General features: G+C 42.3%; 1 protein-coding gene across 1 annotated transcript in view; it reads left to right on the top strand.

Annotated features, from left to right (window-relative positions):
* SKIC3 (SKI3 subunit of superkiller complex) overlaps positions 1-20,659 on the top strand; it is a 237,132-nt gene that overhangs the window by 48,499 nt on the left and 167,974 nt on the right. The window contains exons 5-8 of the mRNA XM_069751930.1: positions 4,795-4,870; positions 13,757-13,897; positions 15,170-15,268; positions 16,310-16,418. Of these exons, the coding sequence (XP_069608031.1) occupies positions 4,795-4,870; positions 13,757-13,897; positions 15,170-15,268; positions 16,310-16,418 (425 nt within the window). The remainder of the gene's footprint in view (positions 1-4,794; positions 4,871-13,756; positions 13,898-15,169; positions 15,269-16,309; positions 16,419-20,659) is intronic.

Below are 20,659 nucleotides of genomic sequence, written 5' to 3'. Positions count from 1 at the left end.
AATTGAGAACCAGCAATAGCCATTAAGTTAGACATTAAGAAGATGCCTAGTGGCTGGCACTCTGGATTGATTTTTTTTCTGGGGGTGGTGGAGGAGGATTAAGAAACCATAATTTCTTAATTAATATTTTACAGATTGTCTTTTTAGTGTATTAACTCTTAGATAAAGTGAGGTTGCCTGAAAGTACAGTGACCATTAAGTTACATTGGACTTAATGTTTTATCATCCAGTATCAATATTGCATCTAAATATTCACTGACAGCCAGGATCCATAATAATCAGAACCTTTTTTGAGGCAACATTTTTGGAAACAAATGACATAATATTTTTTAACCTTATTTGTTTTGCACTAATCTCTTATTACCAGAATCATCATCCTCCAATCTGTAGTGATGGAAGTGCACATCTGAATAAAACATCACAAGAATTGCTTCTCTATATGACGAATGCTTCATTACTTCCTTCTAACATTGATATACCAGGGCATATTCAGCATTTTTTATTGTTATGTGCACATATATATATGTAAGGTTATACACATGGGAAGAAGGAATCAATATCACCATTACACACTGAATGGGAAACCACTGGGTAAATCTGACAGGGAGAAGGACTTGGGGATCCTAGTTAATGATAAACTTACCTGGAGCAGCCAGTGCCAGGCAACAGCTGCCAAGGCAAACAGGATCATGGGGTGCATTAAAAGAGGTCTGGATACACATGATGAGAGCATTATACTGCCTCTGTACAAATCCCTAGTTAGACCGCACATGGAGTACTGTGTCCAGTTTTGGGCACCGGTGCTCAGGAAGGATATAATGGAACTAGAGAGAGTACAAAGGAGGGCAACAAAATTAATAAAGGGGATGGGAGAACTACAATACCCAGATAGATTAGCGAAATTAGGATTATTTAGTCTAGAAAAAAGACGACTGAGGGGCGATCTAATAACCATGTATAAATATATAAGGGGACAATACAAATATCTCGCTGAGGATCTGTTTATACCAAGGAAGGTGACAGGCACAAGGGGGCATTCTTTGCGTCTGGAGGAGAGAAGGATTTTCCACCAACATAGAAGAGGATTCTTTACTGTTAGGGCAGTGAGAATCTGGAATTGCTTGTCTGAGGAGGTGGTGATGGCGAACTCAGTCGAGGGGTTCAAGAGAGGCCTGGATGTCTTCCTGGAGCAGAACAATATTGTATCATACAATTATTAGGTTCTGTAGAAGGACGTAGATCTGGGGATTTATTATGATGGAATATAGGCTGAACTGGATGGACAAATGTCTTTTTTCGGCCTTACTAACTATGTTACTATGTTACTATGTTACTATGTATGTTACTATGCATATAACATAGTATATGCCGTGGGTGAAAATAAGTATTTGATCCCTTGCTGATTTTGTAAGCTTGCCCACTGACAAAGACATGAACAGTTTATAATTTTAAGGGTAGGGTAATTTTAACATTGAGAGATAGAATATCAAAAATAAAATCCAGAAAATCACATTGTATAAATTATATAAATTTATTTGCATTTTGCAGTGAGAAATAAGTATTTGATCCCTCTGGCAAACAAGACGTAATACTTGGTGGCAAAACCCTTGTAGATAACCACAGCAGTCAGCTGTTTTATGTAGTTGATGATGAAGTTTGAGCACATGGCAGGATGAATTTTGATCCACTCCTCTTTGCAGATCATCTCTAAGTCATTAAGATTTTGAGGCTGTCGCTTGGCAACTCAGAGCTTCAACTCCCTCCATAAGTTTTCTATGGGATTAAGGTCTGGAGACTGCCTAGGCCTCTCCATGACCTTAATGTGCTTCTTTTTGAGCCACTCCTTTGTTGCCATGGCTATATGTTTTGGGCCATTGTCTTGCTGGAAGACCCAGCCACGACCCATTTTTAATGTCATGTCGGAGGGAAGGAGGTTGTCACTCAGATTTAACGGTACATGACTCCGTCCATTCTCCCATTGATGTGGTGAAGTAGTCCTGTGCCCTCATCAGAGAAACAACCTGAAAACATAATGTTTCCACCTCCATACTGGACAGTGGGGACGGTGTTGTTTGGGTCATAGGCAGCATTTCTTCTCCTCCAAGCAGTTGAGTTAATGCCAAAGACCTCAATTTTTGTCTCATCTGACCACGGCACCTTCTCCAAATCACTCACAGAATCATCCAGGTGTTCATTGGTAAACTTCAGATGGACCTACACCTGTGCCTTCTTATGCAGGGGGACCTTGCAGGCACTGCAGGATTTTAAACCTTTATGGCGTAATGTGCTAGCAATGGTTTTCTTGGTGACTGTGGTCCCAGCTGCTTTGAGATCATTAACAAATTCCCCCCTATAGTTTTAGGCTGATTTCTCACCTTCCTCATGATCAAGGATACCCCACGAGGTGAGATTTTGCTTGGTGCCCCAGATCAATGTCGATTGACAGTCATTTTGTATTTCTTCCATTTTCTTACTATTGCACCAACAGTTGTCTCCTTCTCACCCAGCTTCTTACTTATGGTTTTGTAGCCTATTCCAGCTTTGTGCAGGTCTATGATCTTGTCCCTGACAGCCTTTGGTCTTGTCCATGTTGTAGAGGTTAGAGCCGTGATGGCGAACCTTTGACATGCGTGTCAGCACTGACACACGTAGCCATTTTTGTTGACACGCAGCCGCATACAGAGAAGTATTGGGTTGCATGCCAAGAAGAACGTTTCATCCTCGGCTCCTGCATGACCTTGTGCAGCAGCCAAGGATAGAGATGGGCGAAACCCAACAGTAAAGTTCGGCATCCGTACTGAACAGCTACTGTTCGGGCACGGACATCGAACACGGAAAAAATCTTACGGTGCTAGCAGGGATGTCACCGAGGTCACGGCAGTTCAGCCCGGCTGGGAACGGAGCCTCACTGAATGGAGGTAACCTCGATGACGTCACCACTGGTCTCTGAGGCTATTTTTTTTATTATTTACAGCGCAGGAGCGGCTGATGAATACTCCCATCTGCTGCTCCTGCTCTCACTGTTATTTGCGGCAGTACGTGTCGGATGATGAGATCAGTAGTCCCCTCAGCTGACACCAGTGACTGGAGGTAAACTTTATACGTCCGATCACAGCTGATCGGAGATCAAAAGACAGGGTGGGAACCGCGGCTCTCTGAGTGACGGGGATGATTTCACCGCCGGTCAGAAGCGGTGTTTGCCACGCTGTCATGCACATGACAGCGTGGCAAACACTTCATGTTCGGGCTCACATTCAAGTGAATGGAGTCCGGGTACTGTTCTGGTACTCGAACCTGAACTTTTTTAAATGTTCACCCGGACTCGAACATCCAGGGGTCCGCCCATCTTTAGCCGAGGATGAAACATTTGCTGTAGTGTAGTGTAAATACTCTGTGCCGAAGGTCTGTAGGCCAAAACAACAGAACTCCGGCACAGAGCGTCTAGTTCTGAGACTTCCATTAGGTCGGTAGGGGATCTTTGACGTCAATTCCGGCTGGCGGAGCAGCGGAATGCCACGGGGGGACGCATCTCTGGGGCCATCTCTCGCCATTACCAGCAACCACATAACCACAGCAACCATCATCGAATCTACTGTTCTGGGGTGTCATGGATTTCTAATTAACCATCATTACTGAGATAAGTGATGAGGAGGCTGGGAGAGACAAGGGCCTGTGCTATGGGTGCCATTTTCTGCTATTAGAAATAGTGGCAGCCATCTTAATTTGCATAAGAAACGCCATCTTGCAGCGTAGTGCAGACTCTATTTCACCACTATTACTGGTGTGCACCCTTATTAACCCCTATTTTTGCTTATTAACCCTGTCCTTTCCTAAAAGACAGTTACATGTGCCATCTTGTGGTCAGTTAGGCTAGTTAACCCCTAATTGCCTGCAGGGCTAACAGGCTATCTATAATTCTATCTTCTGTCACTGCCCCCCTAATGGAGAACCACAAAAAATATTTTAAAAAAAAAGGTTAAGTAAAGGAAGTTTAACACAGCTTAAATAATATCAAGACCAACAAACGAAACCGACTGACGGATGAAGACAGAAGTCACTAAGCAGGTAAGCTAAATAATTAGCTTTTGGTTTTTTAAATACAGTTATATATTTACAATTATACATTTTTATTATTTAAACTATAAATATCTCAAAATTCTGTTGTTTTTTTCTTGAAGTGACACGCCACCCGAGTTATGCTCGGTTATTTTTCGAATTAACACACCAAGCTCAAAAGGCTGCCCATCACTGCGTTAGAGTCTGACTGATTAATTGAGTCTGTGGACAGTAGTCTTCTATAAAGGTGACTATGTAAGACAGCTGTCATTAATGCAGGTAACAAGTTGATTAGGAGCGTCTATCTGGTCTGTAGGAGCCAGAACTCTTAATGGTTGGTAGGGGATCAAATACTTATTTCTCACTGCTAAATGCTAATAAATTGATATAATTTTTAAAATTTGATTTTCTGGATTTTATTTTTGATATTCTATCTCTCAATGTTAAAACTAGCCTTCCCTTAAAATTATAGACTGTTCAGGTCTTTGTCAGTGGTCAAACTTACAAAATCAGCAAGGGATCAAATACTTATTTCCCCCACTGTACACACTGCATATCAATATTAGAAGGAAGCAATGCCGCCCTTGTAACATTCGTCACATAGGTAAGTAATTTGTATTGAGATGTGCATTTCCATTACTATAGATAGTAGGATGGCCAGTCTTATATAGATATTTAATTGGTTATTTGGCCAATTGATATTCTGTAAACCATTGTAATCCTTACTTCATTTTCCAGTTCTGACAAGCAAAAGTGGAGTGAAGTTTGTAAAAAGTTAGTGGAGCTATATCAGCAGGAGAAGAAATGTGTGCAGGTGAGCTTATATTTTACATTCAGTATTACAATTTTTTGGAATATACGATAGTTGACAACTCTGAGGTCTCCTAACGCTGTGTGTAACCCCTTTCAGCCGCTTTAATGCAAACACAGCCTCGGTAATGTCAGTATGGTGACCTCTACATATCTGTATGTGGATAAACACATGATAACCAGTGGTAACCAAAAGCCTGTTAGATATCACTCCGCACTGTCAGACTTTTTATGCTTTTTTAAAATTATAGCAAAATATTTTAAAAATGATCAGTTTTCCAGAGATGACTTATGTGCTGGTGTTTCCACACAGGTGGTATACAGTGGCATGTAAAAGTTTGGGCACAACTGGTCAAAATTATTGTTATTGTGAAGAGTTAAGCAAGGTGAAGATGAAATGAACCCTAAAAGGCCTAAAGTTACAGATGACACATTTCCTTTCGTATATTATGCACAAAAATATCTTTATTGTCCTCTTTTTAATTTTTAAAATGACAAAAAGGATAATGGGCCAATGCAAAAGTTTAGGCTTCCTGCATGGTTAGTACCTAGTAGCACCCCCTTTTTAAAATATCACATCTTATAAATGCTTTTTGTAGCCAGCCAAGAGTCTTTCAATTCTTGTCTAAGGAATTTTCATCCTTGTTTCCTTGGAAAATTCTTTCAGTTCGGTGAGATTCCTGGGTCGTCTTAGGCTACTTTCACACTAGCGTTAACTGCAAACCGTCACAAAAACGTCTTTTTCCTGAAAAAACGGATTTGTCAAAAAACTGCAAAACGTATGCAACGCATACAGCATTTCGACGGATCCGTCGCAAATCCGATAAACGGTTCAGTTGAAATGCTGGATGCGTTGCATACGTTGCATACGTTTTTACCATCCGTTGCATCCGTTTTTACGACGGATCCGTTTTTAAAATGGGAGGCACCAAAATTTGATTGGCTACTGGAAACTAAGGGAAATCTATATACTGACTGTATTTACAGCCCATCTTTGAGGGTTTTAGTTTAGTGGCAAGGATGGATGGTGTAATTGGGAGGATTTCGAGTTTGGTTACTGAAGTTATATTTGAGACGAATCGCCTGGATATCATAGTGCGGGAGAAGGAGGCGGCAGCAGAAAGACGGAGGATGCAACGGAGAGTGCGACGATTCTGGATACATCCAATCAATGAGCTGCGGATGACCAGGGGTGTCCAGTCCACTCTCTATCTGGAGTTGCGGTGCAACCCACAGAAATTCTACAATTATGTACGGATGAGAATGGAACATTTCGATTATTTGGTTGGAAAACTAGAGGAGGTCATCCAAAGGCAGGACACAAGAATGAGGCTTGCCATCACACCGGCGGAGCGGCTCCTGGTGACACTGCGGTAAGCATCTTTTTTTTTATGTGATTGCTCATATTGAATGTTATTACATGCTGCAGAGAAAACTGTGCTGACACATTGCGCAGCATTTTCTGCAGCATGTAATTTTATGGTTTGTTTGAGGCCATTCCACTGCTTTTTTTATCTTGTGTCATTGGTCATATTGAATGTTATTACATGCTGCAGAAAAAACTGCGCTGACACATTGCGCAGCATTTTCTGCAGCATGTAATTTTATGGTTTGTTTGAGGCCATTCCACTGGGTTTTTTTTGGTTGATGGTCTGTGCAATTTTTTTTTTTAACATTTTTTTTCTTTCTTTTTTTTTCTGCAGCTTCCTAGCTACGGGTGAGTCTTTGACTTCACTCCATTTCCAATTCAGGCTGGGGATTTCCACTATTGGCGGAATTGTGAAGGACACATGTCGTGCGATTTGGGACACTTTACAGCCGGAGTATATCCCACAACCAACAATGGAAATCTGGTTGAGAAGTTCCGAACATTTTGAGAGAAATTGCAATTTCCCAAATTGTGTTGGTGCCGTGGACGGCAAACACATACGGATTGCTAAACCGGCAGGAACAGGATCAGAGTACTATAACTATAAAAAATACTTCTCCATTGTACTCATGGCTATTGCTGACGCCAACTGCCGATTCCTTGCTGTGGACATAGGAGCGTATGGCCGGTCCAACGACTCACAAGTGTTTAAAAACTCTCCGATGGGTTTTGCTGCCTGTATGGAGATACATACAATTTCCCGCCAGCAAGACCGCTCCCAGGAACAAGTGAACCAGCCATGCCATATGTGTGTGTAGGTGATGAAGCCTTTCAACTGTCGCCGCACCTACTGAAACCATACAGCAGCCGTGAATTACACCGTACCAAGCGGGTATTTCATTACCGTCTTACCAGAGCAAGAAGAGTGGTAGAGTGCTCTTTCCGTATATTGACGGCAAAGTGGAGAGTTCTGCTGACGGCAATAAAACTGGAAACAAAAACTGTAGACGATGTTGTCAAGGCATGTGTGGTGCTCCATAATTTTGTTATTTCAAAGGAGCCTGTTACTTTGGATGACGAAGAATTGGAGACATCCTTGTGGGATTACCGCAGTGCCTCTGTTCGCTCCACCAGTTCCGTTACAATGATGAGGGACCAGTTTGCGGATTATTTTTTGTCACCTGTTGGGCGGATTCCATGGCAAGACATCATTGTGTGACATGTTTTTCTTGGTTTTTGTTGTTTGTCAAAATTGTTTTTGTAGCAACCCCCCCCCAAAAAAAAACAAGAACACAAAGTGTGGTTTGCTTGCTAATATAAAACCATTTTGTTATACCTTGAAAACGTCTGGTGTTTCTTTTCACTTAACCTTTAATATTTACCTTAATGAATCAACACACACACAGTAGATTGTAAACCAGAAATATTTTTATTTCAAAAAAATAAATTTTTTTTGGTAATTTTCCAAAAAAATTTTGTTTTTGGTAATTTTCAAAAACATTTTTTTTTTTTTGGCAAAAAAGAATTTTTGAGTAACAAGGAAATTACAGTTTCACAGGTCTTGGTAGTGTCGGGTGGAGTAACTATGGGAGGAGGGGCTGGAAGGTTGGACCACGTTGGTAGGTGGGATTGGGGAAACCCTACCTGTTTGGTCTGCAGTGGAAGGGGGGTGAAAAGCAGGAGGCTGACCCAGAGGGGGGTTGTGTTGGGGTAGGTGGAAAACTTCCTGGGGAAGGAAAGCTGGGCAAAGACGAAGAAAACACGGGTGAATACATTTGGGTTCTGGGCCGGGTTGGGTATTGGTACTGATGTGGATATTGGGACTGATGTGGATATTGGGACTGGCGGTGATATTGTGGGGCATGGTGTTGAAATTGGGACGGGGATGTGTGGGGAGGTGTGGGGGTAGATTGTGGTTCATTGATGACCTTCAGAAGAGCGTTATGGCAGCTATTCATTACCCGCATCTGCTGATCAAAAGAAAGCTTTTCCATGCTCCTGAGCATGGACTGAAAAAAAAGATTTGCTGGAGCTTGACTTACATCTAAATGCAGCCTATCCAAGCGACTGCTGATTTCATGGTGGTTTACTTTTCACTCATGCGCGATTGCACCATGCTGAAACCAGCAGTCACTTGTTCTCCCAAAATTTTAAATGAATTTTGGAAGCCTGCATTTAGATGCAAGAACTCAGGAGCATAGCTCCTTTCCTGACCCCTCTGACGCTGACGCCACGAACCTAACGGTGGTGTAGAGGTGGCAGGGTCAGAGGGGTGGGGTAAAGGGAACGCTATCTGTTGACCATCAGATGCGAATAAGGAAGGCTGCGCTCCACTGGTAGAGGTGGATGAAGTGGAGGGGACAGAGGGGTGAGAGGTGTGGGGCCTACCGACGTGGTCCCCGGTGGCGGACTCAGGAGGGATCGCTTCAGAGGGCGCAGAGGTAGATGCAGGCGCACGGTGGCTGGAGAAGGTGCTGTGAAAGAAAAAAAAAAATTAATATATTGATATGAAAAAGCCCGGACTGAAAGAAAAGTTTTGTGATTAGACAGGTTCTTACTGTGATGTTGAATACTTACACTCTACTCAGCATGGTTTGCCTCAGGAAGGAGAGGGCAGGGCCGTATCTGTACCTCCTCCTCTTCCTTCCTGCTGAGCCACTCCGGGCCTGCATCTCCTCGTTAAATTCTCTTTTAAAACGATCCCTCAGTGACCGCCACCGCTTCCTAACCTTGCCACCTGTGAAGACAGGAATGAAGAAAAAAAAAAAAAGGTAAATACAATACATTACATTCAGCTCTAAACATCACTGAAAAGTGAATACTTACATAGTTTGCTCTGCTGCTGTGGAAGAAGGTCCTCCCACCTCGGAAAGATATTCCGGCATACTTCCAACCAGAGCCGACGGGTGACACTGGTATCAGCATGCCTGCGGTCAGCCATGTTCCACAGCGGCTCCCGCTCTCGGACCTCCTCGATGAGGGCTTCAATCTCTATGTCAGAGTCCTCTGCGGGAGCACGCTGTGAAGCCTGTGAGAAAAAAAAATATATAAGAAAAAAATAAAAATTAGTACCCTGAAAAAAAAAATGACCAATCGACCCCCCCCCCCCCCCCCCAAAAAAAAAAAGCAACTTACTGATGGCCGACCGCGGCGATGAGTCCGCCGACTCTGGGAGTGCCTGGGAGAACCTTCATGGTGTTCAGCAACAGCAGCAGCAGCAGGAGACTGAAATAGAGGATAAAAAAAATTAGTTTGAATGTATGTATATGTTTTCTTGGTTCCGTTGTATTTGAAAATCTGTTTCATGTATGGTGCTGGTGTATGGTGTGAAGCAAGTGATTCACAACTACTTACACTTGGTTCCTCCTCCACTTGTATATCTCCACCCGTCTCGGTCCCTTCTGACAGCTCCTCATCGGATTCTGTTTCCTGTGTAAACATAATAAATGCATGTAGTGAATAAAATTTATGAAAATTAAAAAAAAAAAAAAAAAAATTTTGGGTTATTTGCTTACCGATACACGCTGTTGCTGTGGAGGAGGGCTGCCAGAAGAGGACATTGTGTTCCGGTAACCTGTGGACCTGGTGGCTGTGGACCTGGTGCCTGTGGACCTGGTGGCTGTGGACCTGGTGGCTGTGGACCTGGTGGGTCTGTAAGTTAAAAGACACTTGCAATCTGCTCTACACATTGAAGTAGCAGATTTGGGGTCTTCAACACTTACTTTCAATAATTTGACGATGCGGTCCTGGTGGCTGTGGTCTGGTGGCTTTGTCCTGGTGCTTGTGGACCTGGTGGCTGTGGACCTGGTGCCTGTGGTCCCTACTCTATCTGCAATATAATAAGTATAATGGATTTATAGTTAGACCACCCCAGAACTAGGTAATGTTCAGCAATAAACACCCTGTTAAATTGTGTAAAATAGGTGAACACCCAAACCCAAAAACAGGTGCACGTTATACCATTCTTTTCCATGTCCCCAAAAAAAAAAAAAAATGTAAAAATGTGAGACACCTTTAAAAATATTTTTAAGTTTAACTAAAAAAAAAAAAAAAATTACCTCCCCCAAAAAACCTTTTAAAGGATAACCTTTAGTAAAAAATGAACCCTCAACCAACTCTGTATTGCATGTGTAACCATTGGTACATACACCTGTTTTAAATTTACCTTTATGAAATTATACTACGGACAATTTTTTAATAAACATTTTATTAATATTTTTTTTTTTTTAATCACAATGGAGCAGAAATGCTCTTTATTTTAAATACAAGTACATCAACTGGGAATGGTTTCAACAGTAAATTAATAAAATTAAAACTTTTTTTAAAAAAAAGCACTCACACATTCTATTAACAAGCTGCAGACCACTAGGCTTTGCAATAATACATCCAATAAAAAAAAAAAAACCCACATGCTGAACAAACCACTATACTAAAGGTACCGTCACACTGAACGATATCGCTAGCGATCCGTGACATTGCAGCGTCCTGGCTAGCGATATACTTCAGTTTGACACACAGCAGCGATCAGAATCCTGCTGTGATGTCGTTGGTCACTGCAGAAAGTCCAGCACTTTATTTCGTCACTGGACTTCCTGCAGACATCGCTGAATCGCCGTGTGTGACGCCAATTTAGCGATGTGTTCGCTGGTAACTAGGGTAAACATCGGGTTACTAAGTGCAGGGCCACACTTAGTAACCCGATGTTTACCCTGGTTACCAGTGTAAAAGAAAAAAAAAAAAAACAAAACCTTCATGCTTACCTTCCGCTGTCTGTCCTCGGCGCTGTGCTTTCCTGCCCTCACTGTGAGCACAGCGGCCGGAAAGCAGAGCGGTGACGTCACCGCTCTGCTTTCCGACCACTGTGCTCACAGCCAGAGCAGAGAAGCAGAGCGCCGGGGACAGACAGCGGAAGGTAAGTATGAAGCGTTTGGTTTTTTTACATTTAGGATGGTAACCATGGTAAACATCGGGTTACTAAGCGCGGCCCTGCGCTTAGTAACCCGATGTTTACCCTGGTTACCCGGGGACTTCGGGATCGTTGGTCGCTGGAGAGCTGTCTGTGTGACAGCTCTCCAGCGACCAAACAGCAACGCTGCAGCGATCCGGATCGTTGTCGGTACCGCTGCAGCATCACTCAGTGTGACGATACCTTTAGTAAATACATCAAAAATCAACATTAACCAATATGGCATTGACAAATGCACATGCAACCAACAAGACGCACACAAACATACCTGCAAGCAGAGTCATAACGCAAGCATAACACATGAACAGGCATAATATTGACGAAGGCATAATAAGGTGCAGGCACATGAACACATACATACAAAAGCACACAGCAGTACAAAAATACACACACACACACACACACACACGGCCATCAGTCCTCCGGCTGGAGCTTGATGTCTTCACAGTGGCAGGCCTCAGGGTGGATCTGGACTGTAGCAGGGCACTGGCTGTTGCAGGACGACGGCAGGCCTCAGGTTGGATTCAGGTTTTAAAAGCTCTTGCTGTAGTCAGTACGGCATACACAAATGCGCACACACACACACACAAAAATGGCAATATACTCACACTGTTGGAGTGTGTCTGGTCCTTGCTGCCAGGCTGGGGTCTTGGTGTCCGGCTGGGGTCTTGCTGCCAGGCTGGGGTCTTGGTGTCCAGCTGGGGTCTTGCTGCCAGGCTGGGCTCTTGGTGTCCGGCTGGGCTCTTGGTGTCCGGCTGGCTGGAGGCTTCTTCTTGTCTCTGGGTCTTGCTGGCATATGTGGGGGTTGAAGGCCCAGACCAGGTTTATATAGATTTGGGGATGTCTGGCCATTTAGATAAAAAATCCTGTTTCTGAGCATGCTCAATAGAAAAAAACATATTGCAGCGCTGCATTGCGTCGTACGACGTGTCTCGAAGCATCCGTCGCTCATTGACTTTCATTCTAGCAAAAGACGCATGCCGACGGATGCGCCGAGACACGTTTTATTGTTGGAGCCAAAAAATGTTACAATCTACGTTTTTCCAGACGACGTGTCGCCTCTTTTCGACGCATCCGTCGAAAGACGTATACCGACGAATGCCAATTCGTCGCAATGCGTCGCCAATACAAGTCTATGGGGAAAAAACGCATGCAGCAAAATATTTTGTAGCATGCGTTTTTTCGGCAAAACGACGCATTTTAACGTATTGCAGTTAACGCTAGTGTGAAAGTAGCCTTACTTGCGCTGATATTTTGAGGTCTTGCCACGGATATTCAATGATGTTCAGATTAAGGGACTGTGAGGGCCATTGTAAAACATTCAGCTTGCGTCTTTTGAGGTAGTGTATTGTGGATTTTGATGTGTGCTTAGGATCATTATCCATTTGTATAATCCATCCTCTTTTCACCTTCAGCTTTTTTTACAGATGGTGTTAGGTTTGCATCAAGAATTTGTTGAAATTTAATTGAATCCATTTTTCCCTCTACCAGTGAATTTTCCCTGAGCCATTGGCTTCAACATAACCCCAAAGCATGATTGATCAGCCCACATGCTTAATGGTTGGCGAGATGTTCTTTTCCTAAAATTCTGTGCCCCTTTTTTCTCCATACATTGATCATTGTGGCCAAAGAGTTCTATTTTAATCTCATCGGTCCACAGGACTTGTTTCCAAAAAGCATAATTCTTGTTTTGATGTTCTTTTGCATACTTAAAACACTGAAATTTTTGGTGAGGATGCAGGATAGGTTTTCTTCTATTGAATCTTCCATGAAGGCCATATTTGTGCAGGTGTCTCGGAACAGTAGCACAATGTACCACAACTCCAAAGTCTGCTAAATCTTTCTTTTGCAGTCAAGTGGGGGTTCTGATTTACCTCTCTAGCAATCCTACGAGCAGACTCTCACTGAAATTTTTCTTGGTCTCCCAAGCCTTTTCTTGACCTCCACTGTTTTTATTAACTTCCATTTCTTAATTACATTTCAAACTGAGGAAAGAGCAACTTGAAAACACCTTTCTATCTTGTTACTGCCTTCTCCTGCTTTCTGGGCCTCCATCATTTTCATTTTCAGAGTGCTAGGCAGCTCCATAGAAGAACCCATGGCTGCTATTTTTTGGCACAAGGTTAGAGAAGGCTGGGTTTTTATAAAGCTGGGAAATCTGTATCCCTTGGGCTTCCCTAACAATGATGGTGAGCAAGCCATAACACCAACAGGCTAATTTTAGGTCTAAAATTTTGGGCAAAGTTTCCTGAGCACACAAATCTAAAAGGGTGCCCAAACATTTGCATCGGCTCATTTTCCTTTTTGTGATTTTTAAAATATAAAAGATGAGTATATAAACTTTATACATATGCCATATATACTCATGTATAAGTCGACCTGAGTATAAGCCGAGGCACCTAAAAAATGTGCTGAAAACTCGGCTTATACACGAGTATATACGGTATGTATATATATTTAGACTATGAAAAGCTGGTATCTCCCAGTGAAGCATCTAACAGGTGGAAAATATTCCCATTGTCCCTTTTTAACCCATCGGTGTTTCAATATATCAGGCAGCACATACATGGCAACAGTTGATCAAGATGAAGGAAGATGAAGACATCAAAAAGGATGAACTCTACCAACTATGGAAAAAGATGACTGAGCTGCTCGGAGAGGAGACTGAAGTCCAGGACAGTGAGACCCAGCAGCTGGTAAATGATATTGCTGATGCTTTACTTATTTTGCTAGATTATACAGATACTGTATACACATATATGCACTTCACTTTTACAATACACCATTAGGCCCCTTCAGGGACTATAGCCAGGAGCTTTCCCTGCACCTGCAGTTGCTCCTCTAAGGATCCCACCATTTAGAAACGTTGCTCTCTGTCAGTGGTACCTTCATTGCTTGTCATAGCTAAAAAGGTCCACAATCTGATATAATGTGTCTTTACGCTACACTTTGCATTTTGTTTTTATTTTTTTCTATTCCTAGGGACTTTTTGACTTCTTGCACGTCTGGTAGATAAGAGAGCTTAATAAATATTAAAGGGAACCTGTCAGCAGGACTGTGCACAGTAACCTACAGACAGTGTCAGATTGGCGCCATTATACTGACTAAAAGGATACCTTGGTTTATGAAATCTGTCTTGTGGTTGTTGTTTAATCTTTATTTTTAGTTTTCAGTTAATGATATGCTCGTGCTTTGGGGCGGCCTGTTCACTTCAAGTATTAAGTTTAAATTTTTACATGGTTCTAAGATGATCGCAACTTATCACCTATCCAAAGGATGGGAGATTTGTAGCTGAACTCCAGGGGTCCCATCGTTTCCCACCCTTCCCCCACTCTCGTTCAGTGAACTCCAGTAGTTAAATCAAACAGGTTGTCCAATGAAAACTAATTATCACCTATCCAGACAATAGCTAATAACTTTGTGATCGGTGGTGGTCCGACTACTAGGACCCGCAAAGATCAGCATAATTGGGAAATCTTTATCTGTGACAGAACTTTGATTGCCCTTACAATTAGGAGCAGACCGCATGCCTGACCGCCACTCCTTTCATTCTCTGTGGGGCTTCCAAAAAAGAGATTCGTGCTCACTTGCCCCACGGGGAATGAATGGAGCCGCGGTTCAGGATGCGCGCTGCCAATCTATTCTGATGGGAATAAGGGCTTCATTCTGCTGATTGGTGGATCCCTACTGATCATCAGATTATCACTTATCCTAGAGATATGAGAACTTTTCACCGGAGCATCCTGATAGAATTACATTTGAAACCCAGATAAATTAGAGTCTAGCATTAACCTTCCTTAGAGTTGCAGGTCTGTGTACTAGAGAATATTCACTTTACTGAGCAGACAGTGTTCTTGTTGTGCATAGGTTACTATAATGACTATTTATCCTGTACGGCTGGAACATTAACATGTGAATCTACTGTCTTGTCATCTTCATAATATGTAACCTCTCTGCTTCCATTACAGCTATTACATGCGTTTGATAAGGCCCTCTCCTGTCTGGAGGAGATACCTGCAGAAGAACACAAGGAGATCTGTCAGCGGTACATTCTTTGCTTGTCCAAGGTAAGCAGCCTACAACTCATATATTGTGCCTTTATAGCAGCATTGTCTTTATAGGTCCAATATTCATACAGCAAAGCCTATTCACTAACCAGGGCACATACACTGCACCAACAAGTTACCCATAACAAGAATTTCTATATCATGCCCCACAGTAGGAAACCTGAACTAATAAATCCGTACCCAATCTGTAGTCACTGCAGGATCAGTAGCTGAGGACCGGAGGCCCCGACCTATTATTTAGCTAAAGGTGCATAGTCTGTTTCCTTCCATAACTTTCCTCTTGTGAAAATAAATGTGAAAATAAAAATACATAATTTCATGTTATTCTGTCACAATAAGACGTGTGTCTATGCCCCCTCTGCTGGTTGTGGTGTGAATTGCAGGCTGTCCAGGGTTTTGCGTGTATATCATGATATTGTTTTGAAGCCCTAATTAACTAAGAAAAAGGCAATGGCCGACACATCTGCGTTCTTCTGTACAGTACAAGGATTGTTGTAATTTCACATTAGTTCATGTCCCCAGTGAGGCTACAATCTAATTTACCATTCACTCATAAACTAGGGCCAATTCCACGGCAATTCTGATTTGGAATTTTCACACTAATGGATTATTGGGGAAGGAAAATCTTTAGAATATTCGTGTAGCCGAGATTTCAAATCTGTCATCTGCAGCAAATGTGCAAAAATATAGCTATGCTATGGAAATCCTCAGGAAAATCCTCACAATTTTTTTCTGTTATATATGAATATATCCTAAATTGGCAGGGGCGGACATACCAGTAATACAACCTGTTCAACAGCACAGGAGCCCAAAATTAAAGGGCAACACCTCCAAAATAAGAGAGATTGTGCATTTTGATGAATTATTGGGATACAAAGGACCCATGTGTGGTTCTTGCACAGCGACCCTCCTCTGTCTGTATCCGCTAATGCTAAAAGTTTGGTGCACAAAATGTTTTGTTCCCTTCCAGGTTTGTCATGAGGGGGTATATTTAGTGTACTGCAATGTGCAAAATCACTAACTTGCCTTGTATATCTTTAGCTGCCCCATGAAGAGTCGAAATTGAAGGAGATCTGTGACAGCACGGCCACCACATACCCGTCTTTCAGTTTTCCCCTAGAAGTACTTAGCATGCATTACATCAAGTCTGGTGAGTATTCTGGTCTTAAGGCTTGAAGTCTGACCTTTCTGATTGCTGCAGCCATTCACTGGCTGTATCAGAGTGATTGGCTGCAGTGGTCACATGATCCTATGTCACTAGTGTAACATCAATGAGTATTTTAACTCATTCTGAGCCCCCTAAAAATAATTTGTAAGTTGACCACCTCTTTAAAGAAGCTCTCCCATCAAAATTTGTATCCTCCTAATTTTGTCTTTCTACCCAGGTAATTCTTCTCTGCTCTATGTAGAAACAGGAAGTCTCTTGTCCCTGCAAAAATCATTCCCCTCTTCAACTCCTAATCCAGCTGCTCCCACCTCTACCTGTCAGGGACTTTTGCAGTGACTCATGACCCAGGGAAAATTGACCTCCTGTTTCTACATAGATCATTGAAGGGTTCAGCTAGTCAGTTTTTTAATCACGTGACGTCATAGACCTAATGGAAAAGAGAATAATTAGCTGGGTGGAAGGGCAAAATGAGCAATTGTAAGTATACAGTGCCGTATGATATAATGATTGCAATATATTAAGAGGATAGAAATGTTACTATGTAAGCACAGTGTTCTGCTACCTCGAATTACAACCATAGGTGGGATCTGCTCGCATGTGTCTGATCCCCTCCACATTTCAGTGTTTGCAGGAGACGGGAAGATAAAGTTTAGGATAACATTACTTTACCATTGTGACTGCAATGGGATACTGATATGTGCACAGTGTCACTGAGGACGGCTGGCATGGCAGATTATGACTTTCTAACTGCTATGAAAACTGAAATGAGTCCCCTCTTTAGAGTGCAATGGAAAATCCCGTGAATAAATGCAACTTTGCCATTGTATTTTAGGGTTCGTTTTTACGGCGATCATTATATGGTAAAAATTATTTGATAGCATGATTGTTTAGGTCAATGCGATTATGCAGATATCAAATTTGTATTGATTTTTCTTTAGAAAGCTGCCATCACACTATCAGTATTTGGTCAGTATTTTACATCAGTATCTGTAAGGCAAAACCAGGAGTGGGTGATAAATGCAGAAGTGGTGATGTGTTTCTATTATATTTTTCCTCTAATTGTTCCACTCCTGGTTTTGGCTACAAATACTGATGTAAAATACTGACCACATACTGCTAGTGTGACGACAGCCTAATAACGTTGAAAACAAATTCAGAAGTTTGTGAAAAAAAATGGTTTGTTTCCATTTTCAGAGACCTGTAACATTTTCTTATTTTTCTGTCGATGGAGCAGTGTGGGATATTTTGATAGCTTTTTATTACATTATTTTTAGGGAGATAAGGTGATTACAAAAATATAATTCTGGCATTTTATGGCGTTTCTCATAGGTGTTAAAGGTGTTATCTGGTGTAAAATGACAAGTCTGCAGTCACTCTGTGTGACTGCAGACTGCAGACTTGTGAATCTTGTCAGGGCACGCACTGTACGCTATGAAGATTCGCCGGTGCCCACGTCGGGAATGATTATCACGTAACCACAAGTATCCGATATGATGAACTGTTTCCGCTTTGCTCAGTACAAATGTATTGTGCAGTGTTGGAAACCGTTTAGTAGGGTTCTGTCCAGGAGTATGCAAATCACATACTTGCGGTCACGTGATCGTAGTTTCCGGCACCGGCAAATATACTCCAAGAATTCACATGTCTGCAGTCTCATGGAGTGACTGCAGACTTACTTTTTTAGAGCGGACAGCCCCTTTAATGAATTCCTTACCGACATATGACGCACTGGTATGTGATATGCTGATGTCCTAACTGTGAAGTGGGCTCAGGAATCGAGTCCACACCCATGCCTGCAGACAATGGCTGTAATATTCAGGGGGTGCACTGTTCTAGCACACCTGCAACATGGTCATGGGGCACAGATGGGTTGCCGTGACTGCCTGGGGTTTGTAGAAGACCTCTCTTTCCTGTCATGATGGTACTCCTGCGAAAAGCAGCTTGTAGTTAAAATTAATGGAGTCATTGAAAAGTATAACTCGTCCTGCAAAGAGCAAGCCCTCATATGGCTTTGATGGAAAAATAAAAAAAAAGTTATGGCTTGGGAAAGAAGGAGAGGAAGAACCAAAGCGCAGAAACGAAAATTCAGCATTTCGGGAAGAGCATTCATTTTATATCTTGATACACTGGACTTCTGCTGTGATATCAGATTTATTAACATTTTTTTTAATGAGGGGGGTAGGAAAGGGGTGGAATTTCAATTTTTTATTACATTTTAGGTTAAGCATTGACCAGTACCTGCTTTGCGGATGGGTCTTTTCCTGCTTTTAGGTTCTTCTAGGCTGTTCGTTGTTTCTGTTGCTGTGAAAGCTAGATTCTTGGGATTTGGGAAAGTTTTCCCTGGATCAGGTGGGTTAAATCCCTGCATGTGTTGCGGCTGTCAAGCCGCCGTGAGACATGCAGCAGCAGGGACTCCAACATATTTTTCGAGCACGCCGAAGACAATCTACTAGCACCCGAGTATACTCGGATAACTCCTTATCTGAGCACATTCGCTCATCATCAATAAGAAGGAAATTATACACCTGGACCTCCTGTCAGCAGTTTGCCCTGTGCTTAAAGACACACCTGATTCAGAACATGAAGATCTGGATTCTGATGGAGACTTTCACACTAGTCCCATTCACAGTTCGAATTAAATGAATTAGTCATTGACTTGGACCTTCGTAAACAATTTGAAGAACTTTTAGGCTGTAGACTAAAGGAAAAGAACCTTTAGCTCCTGGTACCTGTTTTTTATGGTACAGAAGCAGAGAAAAGGAATCCTTCCATACTTTTCTCAAGACTGCGCTCTAGTGTATTGCAGCAATGTTCCTGGGCTGATGGAAAAATTTAACACTGAGAACAAAGTGAGCGAGTGGAGACTGTATTGATTCATTCAAAAAAGGTCTGAAAGCGGTGCTACTGCACAATGGCAGCAAGTATGCTTCAGTGCCTGTAGGGCATTCTGTGCACTTGATGGAAAGCTATGAGAAGTTAGACTTTATTCTGAAGAAACATAACAGCGAGGATCAAGGATGGTCAATATGTGATCTGTAAGTTCTTTCTTTGCTCCTTGGGCAGCAAGGAAGATGTATGAAGTACCCCTATTTTTTGTGTGAATCGGACAGCTGGAAAGGACTCATCACTGGAGCCAAAAAAAGTTGGCCAACAAGAACATCTTTGCAACCTGGACTTTAGTGGAAAGTTCAGTTGATCCCACTAAAATTCTCTTGTCACCACCCCACATTAAAGGGAACCTGTCCCCCCCCAGGCTTTTGTAACTAAAAGAGCCATCTTGTGCAGCACTAATGCTGCATTGTGACAAGGTGGCTCTTTTAGTTCTTGTTCGTTGCACTACAGAAATAATCACTTTTGAATTTGGTCCCTCATACCTGTAAAATCGCCAGGGAGGCAGGTCTTTCCCCCCTCATCCAAACGCCTCCCTGCCGTCACTCTGCGAGAAGGGCACCGCCTCCTTGGCGTTATTCAGTTGTCCAGGCGCCTGCGCGGTCATATTCTGCCTCGGGAATGCGCATTCGCCCTGCCCAACAACTGACATCACTTGATGTCTTGTTTACTGCGCCTGCGTGCACGCGCGGCCCGAGATCCCATGGGTGCACGCAGGCACAGTAAACAAGACATCAGTGACAGCAGGGAGGCGTTTGGATGAGGGGGGAAAGACCTGCCTCCCTGGAGATTTCACAGGTATGAGGGACCAAATTCAAAAGTGATTCTGCAGTGCAACAAGCAATAACTAAAAGAGCCACCTGGATCTAATATGCCAGTTCCAGTCACAGAGGAAATCTGCAATCATATAAATGTATTTATAGGCTGAAATATCCAAAAAAGTCTGTGAAATAAATGAAAAATGTATAAATCTATAAAATGCAATAAAAAATAAATTAGTAAAACAAAGTGTAAAAAGAACACAAAGACTGTTCAAGCTGCTGTTTATAGACCATCATCCAAACCCCCACATCCTCAAGACACATCTATATATATATATATCTATATCTATCTATCTATTAATTCTTAAAAGGGGAACACAATTTTAAATATATTTTAGTGGTCTTTTGTGGTCAAAAATTAAAAAATGTGAACATCAGAAACATACTTACTTGTTTTCTTTTTCCCCACGTTGTTGGCAACAAGATAAATAAATAGAAAAAAGACTCGAAAATCAGACCAGACGTATCATGAAAAATAGAGGCACAAATTATGTGAATAACTGAACAGAAAAA

This window comes from Ranitomeya imitator, chromosome 1, assembly GCF_032444005.1.
Source record: "Ranitomeya imitator isolate aRanImi1 chromosome 1, aRanImi1.pri, whole genome shotgun sequence".
NCBI lineage: Eukaryota > Metazoa > Chordata > Amphibia > Anura > Dendrobatidae > Ranitomeya > Ranitomeya imitator.
This window is presented reverse-complemented; position numbering and strand designations above follow the sequence as displayed.